The 14,826-nt window shown below is 45.5% G+C and overlaps 1 protein-coding gene across 9 annotated transcripts in view; it reads left to right on the top strand.

The window, feature by feature from the left end:
* TNC (tenascin C) overlaps positions 1-14,826 on the top strand; it is a 97,812-nt gene that overhangs the window by 19,835 nt on the left and 63,151 nt on the right. For 8 of the 9 annotated variants that reach the window (XM_047768251.1, XM_047768253.1, XM_047768254.1 and 5 more), the window contains exons 2-3: positions 9,385-9,978; positions 13,133-14,542. In XM_047768251.1, the coding sequence (XP_047624207.1) occupies positions 9,522-9,978; positions 13,133-14,542 (1,867 nt within the window). In that variant the 5' untranslated portion in view covers positions 9,385-9,521. Of the gene's footprint in view, positions 1-7,651; positions 7,791-9,384; positions 9,979-13,132; positions 14,543-14,826 lie in introns of all 9 variants that reach the window. The other variant, XM_047768252.1, reaches the window with a different exon arrangement.

Below are 14,826 nucleotides of genomic sequence, written 5' to 3'. Positions count from 1 at the left end.
AAGGATCTATGTACCTGTCTGTTCCCTTTACTACACTCTGAACTCATTGAGAGCAGAAACTATCCATCACTGGTCTCTGAAACACCTCACTGCCTCATGAGCTATCCCATAGCCTGGCCTTAGCACTCATTCAACTAATCTTTGTTGAATGCAAGAATGAATGATTTTTTTTTTAAATGAACTGATTCCCGGGACTCTGAAGTGACCACTGGCTCCACTACCATCCCAACTGGCTGCCAGTTATGTCACCATCCTCCCCAGATTTTGGCACTATAGATTTTTATTCAGAAATCTATAACCCAAATGGCTAAGTGCTTCTCGGTACTGGAATTCTGACACCCAAGGCTTGGAGGGGCTCTGGTTTGGCAGGCAGTGTTTTCTTAATTCTTTTAAGACACAGGTTGTGCTGGACTCACTCAACAATAAGGATCAGATGTCTTCGGAAAAAATCCACACTTGAGGCTGTTTCTTGGCTCCTCTCTCTTCCTAACACATTCCAAGAAGGAATTTATGGGTGTTGGGAAGGACAAAGGGTGAGGAATTTCTAGAACCTTTGAGAACGCCCATGTAAGCAACTCCATGCTTAACTGACTGTGCACAATAAAATTGTCTTGCCTGTAAGCAAGAAGAAAAATTTGGTGTGAGCTGCCTCAGGTGTTCCCAAATGATGTGGAAAGCAATTCATCTACATGTCTCAACAGTAGGAATCTTCCTTTCCCCCACAAGCCTAGGCTATTTGACGTAAATGCCTAGGTCAACAAGATAAAAATATTCCATGAGCTACTAAAAGTGAAGTCATAAGTATTCTGAAATATGATTCCAGCCAGTTGGAAGTTTTATCTCTATCTAAAAATGAGACTGTTTGTTCTCCAGCTGTGACCCAGGAAACATTCAAAGATTGTTGATTCCTTCATCTAAGCAGTGGTCTTTGTCCTGTGGTGAAGTGCCTAAAAATAACCATTAGTTTACTCCATGCTGCTTCCAAAAGGTTAGCTACCAAACAGCTCTACAATCCAAGAGGCACCTCAGAGTATACAATTATAAACTAAAAAACACACGGGACATGGCTGCCACGATACTGACTGTGGTTTCCCTACCTGCTAAATGAAGTGTTATCTCAGAGTAAGGTTCTGAATAAAAATCTATAGTGCCAAAATCTGGAGATAGCCTACACTGGCAACATCTAAGAGCAGAGAAAGTAAAACAAGAACTAAGTTTCATCTTTCATCAGTGATTAGTCCTAACATTCTAACATCTCACCCCCCGCCCCAAAAAAGGCCTTTAAGACCATCATTTTTATCTTTTTTCCACTTTTTTTAGAGGCAGGAGGTGCCATAAATGTGCTGTGTATTTGGAGACCAAGGGACTAAATGCAGACGCCTATGTCTTGCTTGGTTTTTTCCGCAGATGACACGGAGCAATTGGGCACCTAGCCCCAGAAAGACGTAGCAATGCTTACGGGGCTCAGTACCCATTGACTTCTAATGCTCTCCTCACTGGTTCTACCAAGTCCATGTGCTGTCTCCTTTGCACTCCCATCTTATACATCCCAGAAGAACTAGACTGTCAGTACTCCACTTCTGCCTATGGCAGGCAGCCACCAGGGCAACTGCTGTTACTACTGTCATCTTCCTTGTTCTCTTCATCACCCATGCACCCTTTGCCTTTTCTCATGCTATTCCCTCTTTCTAGATATCTAATCTAGAAGGGTAGGTGGGTAGGGTTCAAACTCAAGCCACCTACTCAGCTGTACCCAACCACTTTTTAAAATCCTTCTCATCCTTCGGGTTCATCTCAGATGTCACCTCTTTTTTTTTCCCCCACAAAATTATCTTTTTTAATATTAACATCAAATGTTAGTAAGGCTATGGAGAAGTAAGCATGTTTGGGTTGGCTTTTCAATAAGAACTGTAGTTTGGGTGGGTAATTTGAGAATATGTATCAAAAAACAAAAATACCTTTTGAGCTAACAGTATTTCTTATAAATTCCTACCAAGAATGAGCACAAATCTTTATAAAATTCATCAAAGCATTATTTGTAACGGAAAATTAAAAATTCCGTAAATGCCCAACATTGAATTAGAACACAAAACAGAATCATAAGATGGACTATTACATAACCATGAAAATGACATTGTACAGCATTCATGTATAAATACATCAGATGTCACCTCTTTTGAGGTATTTCTTCAGCCCCTCAAAAGAATGTAGCCATCCTCCTCTTTGAACATTAATATACCTAGGGTGGCCGATCTCTTTTGTTAGCTATTGTAACATTATTCTAATCCTGACGTGGCTCCTCGATTCTCGCACCCTTTCTGGATGCAAGCTTTCTTTTCTAATCTATCCTCTAGTTAACCAGCAGCATTATTATTGTTTCTATTTTCATTAGCTACCATATTAAGCACCACTAAAGGCCATGCACTGTGTTACTAGCTTAATATACATCTTCTCAATTTATCCCATCCTCCCACAACTTTCTGAAATACACACACACACACATACGTATGTGTGTATATATATATATATATATATATATATATATATATATATATACACATATTGTGTTATTGTGTGTGTGTGTCTTTGAAGGAGATGAGGGGCAGTGAATGGCCCCAGATAACAGATACTATGTGGAAGAGCTGTATCCTAACATAGATCTATTTCTCTCCCGTACCCAGCTGCTTCATCACTGGAATTGTTTAGACTGCTGGATAAAATAGACTGAGTCTCCTCAAAAACTCTGAAGCAACTTAATGCAGGGTCAAATGAAGCAGGAGAGCCATGAGTTATTTTTGACAAGCTCTACCAGCTCCCAGGAGAAGGGTGAGGTGGGATCGGACAAGATGTTAGGTGTACCCAGAGTGGTTCCTGGGCAACTTATCTTTGGTTTGATTTGAGGAGAAGCGTCTTCTGAAAAACTTGGAACTCTAACGTCTGCAGAGAAAAGAAGAAAAAATATTTCCCATCCCCAGTGCAAAGTGGGGGAAGTGATGCAGACTTGGGGCAAAGTCTACATCCCTTCAGATTTAAGGAGGACAGTAGCCATAAAGACCACTCCTCACTTGTATCTGGATATGGTCAAACATGTAAAGTATGGAGATTACAGGGCACATACATACTTGCCTGTGTTACTAAGAGGATGTCATCTTCTTCTAGTCTCCTGGCACCTGCAAGGGAGGTACTCACCAATTTTACTATACAAGTGACTTAGCAACATCCAAACATTCTTATAGACTCCCTTGGACCTCTCTGAGCACAAGTTTCTTCATCTGTACCATGGGCTTAATGTCACCAAGCAGCCCTCTAAACCAATACTGCTCAACAGAACTTCCTGCAGTGATAGAAGTGTTCTTTTTCCACACTGTCTAATATCATAACCACTAGCCATGCTGCTATAAGCACTTGAAATGTGTGTGGTATACCTGAGGACAGAATTCTTAATTGCATTTAATTTTGAGTCATTTTAATTCAAATTAATTCATTTAATTTGTGGCTAGTCACTATCATGTTGAACAACACAGCTCTAGACCAATGCATTGAGTTTTCTTTCTCTTTTTAAACTTTCTCTCTCATGAAGGAAGCTTTAAGGTAGATTTTTTTTTTCCCTCATTAATTATGCTTTGAGAAGTTAACAGGAAAGGAGACACCTAATGAGTCACAGACATGACCTCAAGAGTTAATTTGGCTCTAAAAATTTCTTTAGTTAAAGATAGAAAGCAGAGTCTGATCCACAGGTGCATTTTTATGCATTCGGCATATATGCCAAGAAAGAGTACAGAGCAAAGCAACTTGCATGGCCTGGTATATAGCCACTCTGTCCCGGCTGTGTGACCCCAACAATCTGTGTGTTACTGAGCCAGTACAAAGGCTGGGTCTCTTTCTGCTGCAAACTTTGACCAACAGATCCCTTAATCTCATCATAAAAGACAGATGATACATTACTAGGTAGATAGAAAGATGACGATAGATCCATAGACGCATAGGTATAGACATAGACAGGAATATGGACATAGGTGTAAGTATAGACGCAGATACAGATGTAGGTATAGATATAAACATAGATATAGATATAGACATAGACATATAGACACTTCCCAGAACGTATTTGCCTAGGGGCTCTGAGAGTTCTTCACTTCACTGCGAACTCACCCTTGCTTAAAAAAACAGAACTGCATGTGCCAAGGCGGGAGTTTTAAGAGGTGGGAGAAAGAAAATCCTGGAAAAAATACTAACCAAAGTCCATATTTTTCACTACAAAAGCTTCCCTTTATTGAGCTCTTGCTGCTGTCAAAGACTGCACCATTCCCATTATACATGTTATCTCACACACTTTCCATAGCAATCCTATGAGGACACTTGGAGCACATTTTATTGATGAAAGACTCTGGCTTGTGGTATAGATAACACTTTGCCCAAGGAAAAGGAAGTGGTTGAGCAATGACTCAAATTCAAGACAGTTCGTCTACAAACCCGTGCTCTTCAACACTATTTTATTTTATTTACATCCCAGTGCCTTGGAGTTGGCCATAGTCTCGAAGAAGCCCCTTCTGTTGGATGATTCCAATTAGAAACATAGCTCTCCTACTGTGCAGTGATTTGCCTCCTGTAACGAATCCTCTTCTTCACACACATCGGCTCTCATTTTGTCCTTTGGAGCCACAAGGTATAAGCCAGCTCCTGCTTCTACAGGATTTATACACAGTAATCCAGTTCCTCTCAAGCTTGACTTTCTCAACTACAGAATAAACACGTACAGGTCCGCACTCCTTCCTCCTACAAGATAGTTTCCAGACTTTCCACTGCCTGATCACTTCCCATAAAGACAAGAATCTGCTTGAGCTTTCTAAAGAATCTCTACTGAGTAAGTGGCTCATTCTCTGATTGTAAAAGCCCTACTGTAAGAACATGAGCCTTCATGTCTAACCTAAATCACAAACTACAATCTAAAGTAATGCTCCCTAGATCTATCCTCAAAGGAGACATCAGCCAGCCAGCTGTCCACATGAGAATATTTCACATTCATAAAGGTTATTATTTGTTTTGTACATTTGCCTCTCTGGTGTAAATATTCCCAGCTCTAGTAAATTTATCTTCATAAGGTTTACCCCCTCATTCATCAGGGATTTCTGAAGTTTCTCTTTGATCTGGATCCAAGTTGTTACTGGGTTTAGGACTGGATTCAATGAGGAGGTCAAGCTTGAGCAAGAGGAGGCTATTGCTAGATTGTGTTCCTCCAAAGGCAACAAAATAGCAGCTACTTTTTAATGTGCGCCTCCCATGGGCTTGACACAATGGTGGATGTTGTCTGCGCAGACCCCTAATACATAATTCCTTCTGGAAGGATCCTGACCCCTCACTGTACAAGTGAGGTCATGGTTTAGAGAGGATAAATGACTTGCCCAAGTCACAGAGCTAGTGAGTACCATTTGAACCCAGGTGTGTTTAATTCCAAACCCCAGGCTGCTTCCATCGTAATGAACATATAATGGGTCTTTCCCAAAGTGCAAAACCATCCAGCTGCCCTCAGACCACCATGAGCCAATACGGGAAATACACAACCCTCAAGGATCACATTTCCCTCCTTCAAACAATACAGCATTTGGCCTTGCCAGGGCATGTCTCTTACATACACAGAAAAGTCCTCATTCAACCCATACTCTGGTCATTATTACCCTAGACTCATTGCCTTAGAGTCTCAACCAACAACGCGAAGGGCCTTTTAGATGGAAATTTAAGTCATTTAGCAACACACACAAAAGTGTTGGGTAACAGTCCAAAAGCATTTCTAACTTGGCCCATGGCCCTTTCTCATAAAAAAAAAAAAGAAAGAAAGAAAGAAAAAGAAGGAGCCAAGAATAGATGGGAGCGGGTGAAAAGGAAGGACCATGTAGAAGGCAAAGAGAGTGAAAGCAATTGCAGTAGAGCATGCACTCAATAAATATTTGTCCGGTAAACAGCTAAGATGAGTTATTCTGATTTGAGGGACAAGACCTTGTCAAGTTCTTCTCTTCAGAATAAGTTCCATTCAGTGGGCTTGTCTAAATCACAGATCCACAAATAGGAAACTAATTTGAATGAGAAAGCATACTCAGAAGTTTTTTTGTTTCTTTTTGTTTGGGTTTTTGGGGGGTATTTAGGGGTTTTTGTAGAGGGATTCCTGACCAAAGAGTAGAAGTCCTAAGTGTATGTTACATGGATAGTTGGTAAAATATCAAATATTAATAAAACTAGGATGCAGTGTAGATGGGAAGTTCTTTTCTTGTGCATACCCTTGGCACTTGGAAGTTCCAGGGCCAGGGATCAAACCCATGCCAGAGCTATAACCTGAGCCACAGCAGTGACAATGCCGGATCCTTTACCCACCAAGCTACAGAGAACTCCAGGAAGTTCTTGATTAATGCTATAGCCTGTGCTGTCTGGGTCCCTAGACCTCTGCTCAGTGCTCCTTGGTTCAATTTTCTCTGCTACAATCCCTCTCCAGGTTTTGCAAAGATTTTCTGCCCTCATGAAGGAGGTGATCACTTGGGATCATGTTGAAGCATTCTGTTACTGGGATAAGATCATGAAAAAAAATAGCTGGAAAAATCTCTCATAGAATAAACAATCCAAATACCGTATCTAATTCACATAACTAACTTAGAATGTGGAAGTATAAGAAAAGCATGGGCATAGGAAAATATCAATTTGTGAAATGACTGATTTAAAAACAAAGAGTTGGCGTTCTCATCACGGATAAGTGGTTAATGAACCCGACTCGTATCCATGAGGTCGCAGGTTCAATCCCTGGCCTTGCTCAGTGGGTTAAGGATCTGGCGTTGCCATGAGCTGTGGTGTTGGTCACAGACACAGCTTGGATCTCACATTGCTGTGGCTGTGGTGTAGGCCGGTGGCTACAGCTCCGATTAGACCCATAGCCTGGGAACCTCCACATGCCGCAGGTACAGCCCTAAAAAAGACAAAAAAATTTAAAAAAAAAAAGACCAAAAAAAAGAAAAGAAAATAGAAAAAACAAAGAGCTCGCAATTATTTTCTTGAACCACATTCAGATGTATTTTCTATCTAAAGAGGACCATGAGTGACTTCCTACTGTGTATAGGTCATTCTCACATGCATGCAAGGCATATATTTTTAGTCCACATTATAACCTGACCATGTCTTCCTATCTTTACCCAATAAATTCTCAACCACCTTTGACAACCCCTGACAGCTGGGTTCTTTATCTTTTTTGCAAGGTCAATGCCTGACTGAAGACTTGATTGCCAGGCTTCCACTTCAAAGATGGCTCTTTCAAATAAACACACTGCCAGCCACAGGACAAGGTGAAGCGCCAGGCCACCTTCCCAGACTGAGACCCCTTTGTTTCCGAAAGCCTGATTCATTTCAATAACTATTTGGGCCACTTGTTTTTTCTATTCTTGAGCTTTAAATTCCCATTTTTATGTTTTAGATTCACCAATAAAGAGTGAGCCTGGAAAACCCTAGGCCTCAAAGTGAAAGCAGAACCCCAGGCCTATGTTCCTGCTCTCACCCCACCCCTACCCGAACCCTGGTCCCTCTCATTCTTTCTCTCTGCCTCACTGTGTGGCTTCAGGTGCACCATGTAACGTCCAGCTCCTATAAGTAATAAGCTTTTTTTTTTTTTTCAAAGTTTTCTGATGATTATCGTTGAAGGGCGTCTTACAATCATAAGAAGAACCACAAGGGCTAGTCCCATCACACTCTGTTACTGACAGGCTGAGACCTGCAAACAGCAACCCCTTTCCCCTACTGCCTGGCTGCTCTTGCAGGTGAGAACTGCCTCACAACAGCACATTCTCCTTCTCACTGTTTGCATGTAATCCTTCTTAGTCTTTAAAGCTCAGCTTAAATTCCATCTTTCCAATGAGCAGGGCCCTATCAGCCACTTGATGATCCCTTCTCTTTTTTTCCAACTCCTTGAGCAGTTGTAGTCTATACCACTACATCAATAATTAGCATTCCTTCTTGCTTTGTTCCTTAAGTTCTGAGTAGATGGTTCCATTTTCGTCTTCATTGTATTGGCAAACCCTCTGAGGGTAGGCACTTGGGCTTATCTTTCTTTCTACATCCACATAACTCTGATTATGGTGGAAAACTCGATGTCTTAGTCTGCCTGGGCTGCCATGACAAGATACCACGTCTGGGTGGCTTAAACAACAGAAATTTATTTTCTCACAGTTCTAGAAGTGGAAGTCCAAGATCAAGGTGCTGGAAAATTTGGTTCTGGTGAGGCCTCTCTTCTCACCTTGCCAATGGCCACCTGCTCACTGCTCACTGTGCCCTCACATGGCTTCGCCTCTGTGCCCAGAGTCAGAGAGAGAGAGCTGGCATCTCCTCTTCTTATAAGGATGCCAATACTGTCATTAGTTTAAGACCCTACCCGGGTGACCCTCCTTTAACCTTGACTACCTCCCTAAGAGCCCTAGCTCCAGAGTCACCCTGGGGGTTAAGGATTCAACCTATGAATTGCGGAGGGGGCTATAATTGAGTCCATAACACTCAGTAGAACTTGAGAGCCTGCCAACTGCAGACGACATCGAGGGCTCGTCGACATCCTTTCTGAGCCATCTCTTACCCTGGGCTGTAATCTGAACAACTGGTTTTAAGAACGTTCCATCAGGGTCTTCTAAAAATCTGACCTCTAACATTTTTAGAAATAAATCAAAAGGAAGAGAAACTGAGGTTCGAAGAGGTGGAATACTAGTCCAACAGCCATGTAAGATGTTCAGTTAGCATAAAAAGTCAGTTTGTCCTCTTAAGTTTTTCATTTGAACCTCTGCCTCCCATAGCAGAGGAGAACCCGCAGATGGTATTAATCACAGATCAGAGGGCCGATAATAAGAGGGAGGACTCGCTGGGCTTCTGTGGGACCATGGCCTTCGGAGCACTGAAATGACTCACTCAGTGTGCTCATCCACTAGATGCTAAAGGGATTCGTGAGTGGATGAAGGATGGCTCCTTCATGTTTTCACTCACATCGTTACTTTAACCCTGACATTATGATCTGCATTGTACAGGAGTGAAATAAGACAAATGAACTTTATGTAACTAATCCAAAGGCCCAGAGCTGGAGCTGAGATCCAAACCCACAGGCATCTGTCTTACTCCAAAGTTTTTTTGCCTTTTCTGTTGTCTTCCTGTATTTCCAAATGTTGAAGAGTGAGTAAAAGCCTCCCTTGGAGATTGCAAAATTCTTTCAGAGACCATCTTATACCCACACTGCCGTGACTACTGAGGGAATATCAGGAGACCTTCAAACACAGGAGATATAAAATCAAAATTCACTCGGAAGTGCAGATATTCAGTCGATTCAGTTAGCAGTAAATACTGACAACCTTGCTGTTTTCCTTTCTTTACTCACAGAAGAGGATTTCTTCAAGAAGACCGGGAACAACTGGTTTGGATTCTACTCCCCATTTCCAAATCCCCAATTCTGCCTAAGAGTGAGACACCCTAGGACGCAGACCCCCTGAGAACATTCAGCCAAACCCTCCTCCACCATGGGGGTCGTGACTCGGCTGCTGGTGGGCACCTTCCTGGCTTCGCTCGCCCTCCCTGCCCAAGGCGGCGTCCTCAAGAAGGTCATCCGACACAAGCGACAGACGGGGGTAAATGTCACCCTCCCAGAGGAAAGCCAGCCGGTGGTGTTTAATCATGTCTACAACATCAAGCTGCCCGTGGGGTCCCAGTGCTCAGTGGATCTGGAATCAGCCAGCGGGGAGAAAGACTTGGCCGCGCCGTCAGAGCCCAGCGAAAGCGTCCAGGAGCACACAGTGGATGGGGAAAACCAGATCGTCTTCACGCATCGCATCAACATCCCCCGCCGGGCCTGTGGTTGTGCCGCCGCACCGGATGTCAAGGAGCTTCTGAGCAGACTGGAGGAGCTGGAGAACCTGGTGTCTTCCCTGCGGGAGCAGTGCACCTCGGGTGCAGGCTGCTGCCTCCAGCCTGCCGAAGGTAGGAGCCGGCACCTGGCTCAGCCCCGCCTGTGCAGATGGGAGGAACAATGAGCAGGGCAGGCACCCAAGGCTGTGTCCAGAGTGGGAGCCCTGGAGAACTAACCTCCGAGGTGTTCATTCAAAAGAGATTTTGATGGACTAATAACTGGAGGAGGTGCCCAGTTATTATCCTGCTCTTGGAGAGTCCTGGGTGACAAATGTTTCTTTCTTTCTTTTTTCTTTTTTGTCTTTTTGTTCTTTTAGGGCCACACCAGTGGCATATGGAGGTTCCCAGGCTAGGGGTCTAATCGGAGCTGTAGCCGCTGGCCTACGCCAGAGACAGAGCAACACCAGATCCGAGCTGCATCTGCGACCTACACAGGCAATGCCAGATCCTTAACCTACTGAGAGAGGCCAGGGATCAAATCCCGCAACCTCAAGGTTCCTAGTCAGATTCATTTCCGCTGTGCCACAACGGGAACTCCAGACAAATGTTTCTTTTTTTTTTCTTTTGTCTTTTTGTTGTTGTTGTTGTTGCTATTTCTTGGGCCACTCCCGCGGCATATGGAGGTTCCCAGGCTAGGGGTTGAATAGGAGCTGTAGCCACCGGCCTACGCCAGAGCCACAGCAACTCGGGATCCGAGCCGCGTCTGCAACCTACACCACAGCTCACGGCAACGCCGGATCGTTAACCCACTGAGCAAGGGCAGGGACCAAACCTGCAACCTCATGGTTCCTAGTCGGATTCGTTAACCACTGCGCCACGACAGGAACTCCAGACAAATGTTTCTTAAGAGTCATTTTCAGGCCTCTGAGAAGTTGTGGTTTGAAAAACCCTATTTTACTTTAATGCTGGTTTCTAAAAGTTGCTTGACAATGAAATCTACCCATTCTCTACCCCCCAAAACCCATGAATGTATTCTGAAATCCTCACCCAGAGATCACTCTCTGAAAGGTATTGATGTGGCTTTTACCACCTCACTGGACAAACAGGGACCCAGAAGGAAGTTGGAATTCCTCCAAGTCCAGCCACAAGTGGCCAATTTCAGGTTTAAACTACAGTATCCCACACCCCGGTGTTCTTGCAAATTTACAGTGCTGCCATGGTGATAAGAGTCTGTAGGAAACAGAAAAAAAAAAGTTCCACTTTAATGGCAGTAACAAAGATGGTCACAATATGAACGGAGCCCCTTTATGTACCAGGCACTGTAATTTACCATCTCATTTAATCCCCCCAACAACCCTCTGAGATAAGGCTTAATATCCCCATTCTATAGATCGAAGAAATGAGACTCAAAGAGGTTAAGCAAGTGGCACAAAACGGCACAAATGAGTGATGTGAGACAGGAGCTTTGAAGGTGCCTGTGTGTCTCCAGAGCTCACTCTGTCCCTGTGATATCCTGGCCCCAGTGCATCCTTTTTAAGGGCATTTTGCCACTTTGGAGTTTTGTCTTCATCTCCATTCCCTAAAGTTGGTAAAGTTACAGGGATTTCAACAGCTTCAAATCAGAGATGAAAATCTCTAGCTCTGCCACTCAGACAAAAAAAATACTAGAAAGTATTTTGACAAATTATTTCAAGAGCAGCCCTAATTACCATAAGTGGAGAGTACTGCAGAACATGCTTTCGGTTTCTGGGCAAAAAAAAAAAAAAAAAAAAAAAGATTTTCTTTATGCACAATTTAGTTTATCTCCTGCTTCTGCCAATTCCCTGGTGAAACACAGATGGAGTTTCACAATAAAACTATGCTAAAGAATGAGTTGAAATAACTGGTTAATGCAGTGGTGTCCACTAGAACTATAATATAAACCTTATATGTAATCTTGGCTTTTCCAATAGTCACATTAATGAAGCAAAAAGGAACAGATAAAGATGATTTTAATCATCTATCTTATTTAACACAATGCAACTGAATAATATTTCAGCTTGGAATCAATACAAAAATTACTAATGAATATTTCATATTCTCTTCTTTCGTGCTAAGTGTTTGAAAGCCATCCAGTGTGTAAACAATTCACACTTAGGGCACATCTCAATTTAGACTATCCACAATTTACCTGTTTAGAAACCACATGTGTCTAGTGGCTAACATATTAGACAACATCAGTTTAGATTCTCACTTGTCAAGCCAACTTTTTTGAAAATTGACTTCCTTCCTGCTGTCAGGAAGAAGGCAAAGCATATTAATTCAACTCTGTTTAGACAGAAAGAAAACAGAGTGAGTTTTGTTTGTTTCTTCTCCTTGGCTCCATGGAGACCACACCAGCCATTGCTGCAAGTTGAGCCAAGACATTATAGAGACTTCAAAGAGCCGGAGTCACCACATCAGCCCCAACCAAGTATTCCTCAGATCTGCCCACCACCGAAGCTCTCAGGATAGAAGGAAAGACAGAGCTTTGTGGGGGCTGAGTCAAACTGAAAGTTGTCCTGAAAGAATTAGAAAGCCACCTCCTTAGCCACCTCATTTCAGTTACAGGACATTCAGAAAGTTTTGGTCACGTAAACACATATACCAACTTAATCAACCCCAAACGCTCTGGGAGAGGAAATCATAGTAAGCAGAGCAGTGGGTTCCTAATGTCACCACTTAATCCTGATACACCCAGAGAAGCAGGCCATTGGTCCCACCTGACCAATGAAAAAACTTGGCTCTGGAGGGTCTAAATCTTTTCCCAAATGCACGATAGCTATTGAGTCAAGGAGTCAGAATTGAGTTCACTTCAACAACTATTTCTTGGTGCAGCATTTAGTCTCCTGTATGCCTGACTTTAGCTGGGTATAGAAGTAACCACACAGCCTGGCATAATGCATTGCAAAGGCAGTGATTTGCAATCTTGGGGTCACCAGAATACTTAAAAACTTAAGGAAAACTATGCGTCCTCTGCCCAGGGGTGAGAACACTAGGCAGGTGCGCGCGCGCGCGCACACACACACACACACAGAATTTGCATATGAACCTACAGTTTCAGGCAGTACAGGTTAAGAATTCCTACCTAGTGTTACTGGATGTGAGCCCCATCTGATTTCACACAATAAGGAAGTGTTTTTTAAGCCAGATGGGGCCTAGAGGTGCAACCCTGCTCTGGCTGAATTTGAATCTGGGTTTTGTGGGTAGAAACCAGGAAATCAAGCCACTTGGGCTCAGCGGAGGGCCTCTGTTCTCTTCCTTGCAGGCCGCCTGGACACCAGGCCCTTCTGCAGTGGCCGGGGCAACTTCAGCACTGAAGGATGTGGCTGTGTGTGTGAACCTGGCTGGAAAGGCCCCAACTGCTCTGAGCCAGAATGTCCAAGCAACTGTCACCTTCGAGGCCAGTGCGTGGACGGGCAGTGTGTGTGCAATGAGGGCTTCACTGGGGAAGATTGCAGCCAGCTGGCCTGTCCCAGCGACTGCAATGACCAGGGCAAGTGCGTGAACGGCGTCTGTGTCTGCTTCGAAGGCTACTCAGGAGTGGACTGCAGCCGAGAGAGCTGCCCGGTGCCCTGCAGCGAGGAGCACGGCCGGTGCGTGGACGGCCGGTGCGTGTGCCAGGAAGGCTTTGCCGGCGAGGACTGCAATGAGCCCCTGTGTCTCCACAACTGCCACGGCCGTGGACGCTGCGTGGAGAATGAGTGCGTGTGCGACGAAGGCTTCACGGGCGAGGACTGCGGCGAGCTCATCTGCCCCAAAGACTGCTTCGACCGTGGCCGCTGCATCAACGGCACCTGCTACTGCGACAAGGGCTTCGAGGGCGAGGACTGCGGCCGGCTCGCCTGCCCCCACGGCTGCCGTGGCCATGGCCGCTGCGAGGAGGGCCAGTGCGTGTGTGATGAGGGCTTCGCCGGGGCGGACTGCAGCGAGAGGCGCTGTCCCTCTGACTGTCACAACCGCGGCCGCTGCCTAGACGGGCGCTGCGAGTGCGACGACGGCTTCGAGGGTGAGGACTGCGGTGAGCTCCGCTGTCCCGGAGGCTGCAGCGGCCACGGGCGCTGCGTCAATGGGCAGTGCGTGTGCGACGAGGGCCGCACCGGGGAAGACTGCAGCCAGCTGCGCTGCCCCAACGACTGTCACGGCCGCGGCCGCTGCGTGCAGGGACGGTGCGAGTGCGAGCACGGCTTCCAGGGCTACGACTGCAGCGAAATGAGCTGCCCCCATGACTGTCACCAGCACGGGCGCTGCGTGAACGGCATGTGCGTCTGTGATGACGGCTACACGGGGGAGGACTGCCGCGAGCTGCGCTGCCCTGGGGACTGCAGCCAGCGGGGCCGCTGCGTGGATGGGCGGTGCGTGTGTGAGCACGGCTTCGCCGGCCCCGACTGCGCAGATCTCGCCTGCCCCAGCGACTGCCACGGCCGGGGCCGCTGTGTGAACGGTCAGTGCGTGTGCCACGAGGGCTTCACGGGCAAAGACTGCGGGCAGCGAAGGTGTCCTGGCGACTGCCACGGCCAGGGCCGCTGCGTGGACGGCCAGTGCGTGTGCCACGAGGGCTTCACAGGGCTGGACTGTGGGCAGCGCTCCTGCCCCAACGACTGCAGCAACTGGGGGCAGTGTGTCTCCGGCCGCTGCATCTGCAACGAGGGCTACAGCGGAGAAGACTGCTCCCAGGGTGAGTACCAGGGTTCCAGCTAACTTGAGGATGGCCATGATTTCGTTGGAATGTGCCAGAGAAAGTACTCTGTGTTACATCAAACACACAGTATTCTGAATCTCTGAAGGGGTCCTGATCATTCAGCTGTTACAGAGTTACCCATCTGAGGGCTCACACACTCAGTGAGGTTATGCAATTGTCTCAAGGACACACAACTCCTGCATCCCAGAACTGTTATCTGAATCTGCCTAACTCTTCTACACTGAATTTCACACCCAGTGCCCACAACAAGGCAGATGAAA

This window comes from Phacochoerus africanus, chromosome 2 (genome assembly GCF_016906955.1).
Source record: "Phacochoerus africanus isolate WHEZ1 chromosome 2, ROS_Pafr_v1, whole genome shotgun sequence".
Taxonomy (NCBI): domain Eukaryota; kingdom Metazoa; phylum Chordata; class Mammalia; order Artiodactyla; family Suidae; genus Phacochoerus; species Phacochoerus africanus.
This window is presented reverse-complemented; position numbering and strand designations above follow the sequence as displayed.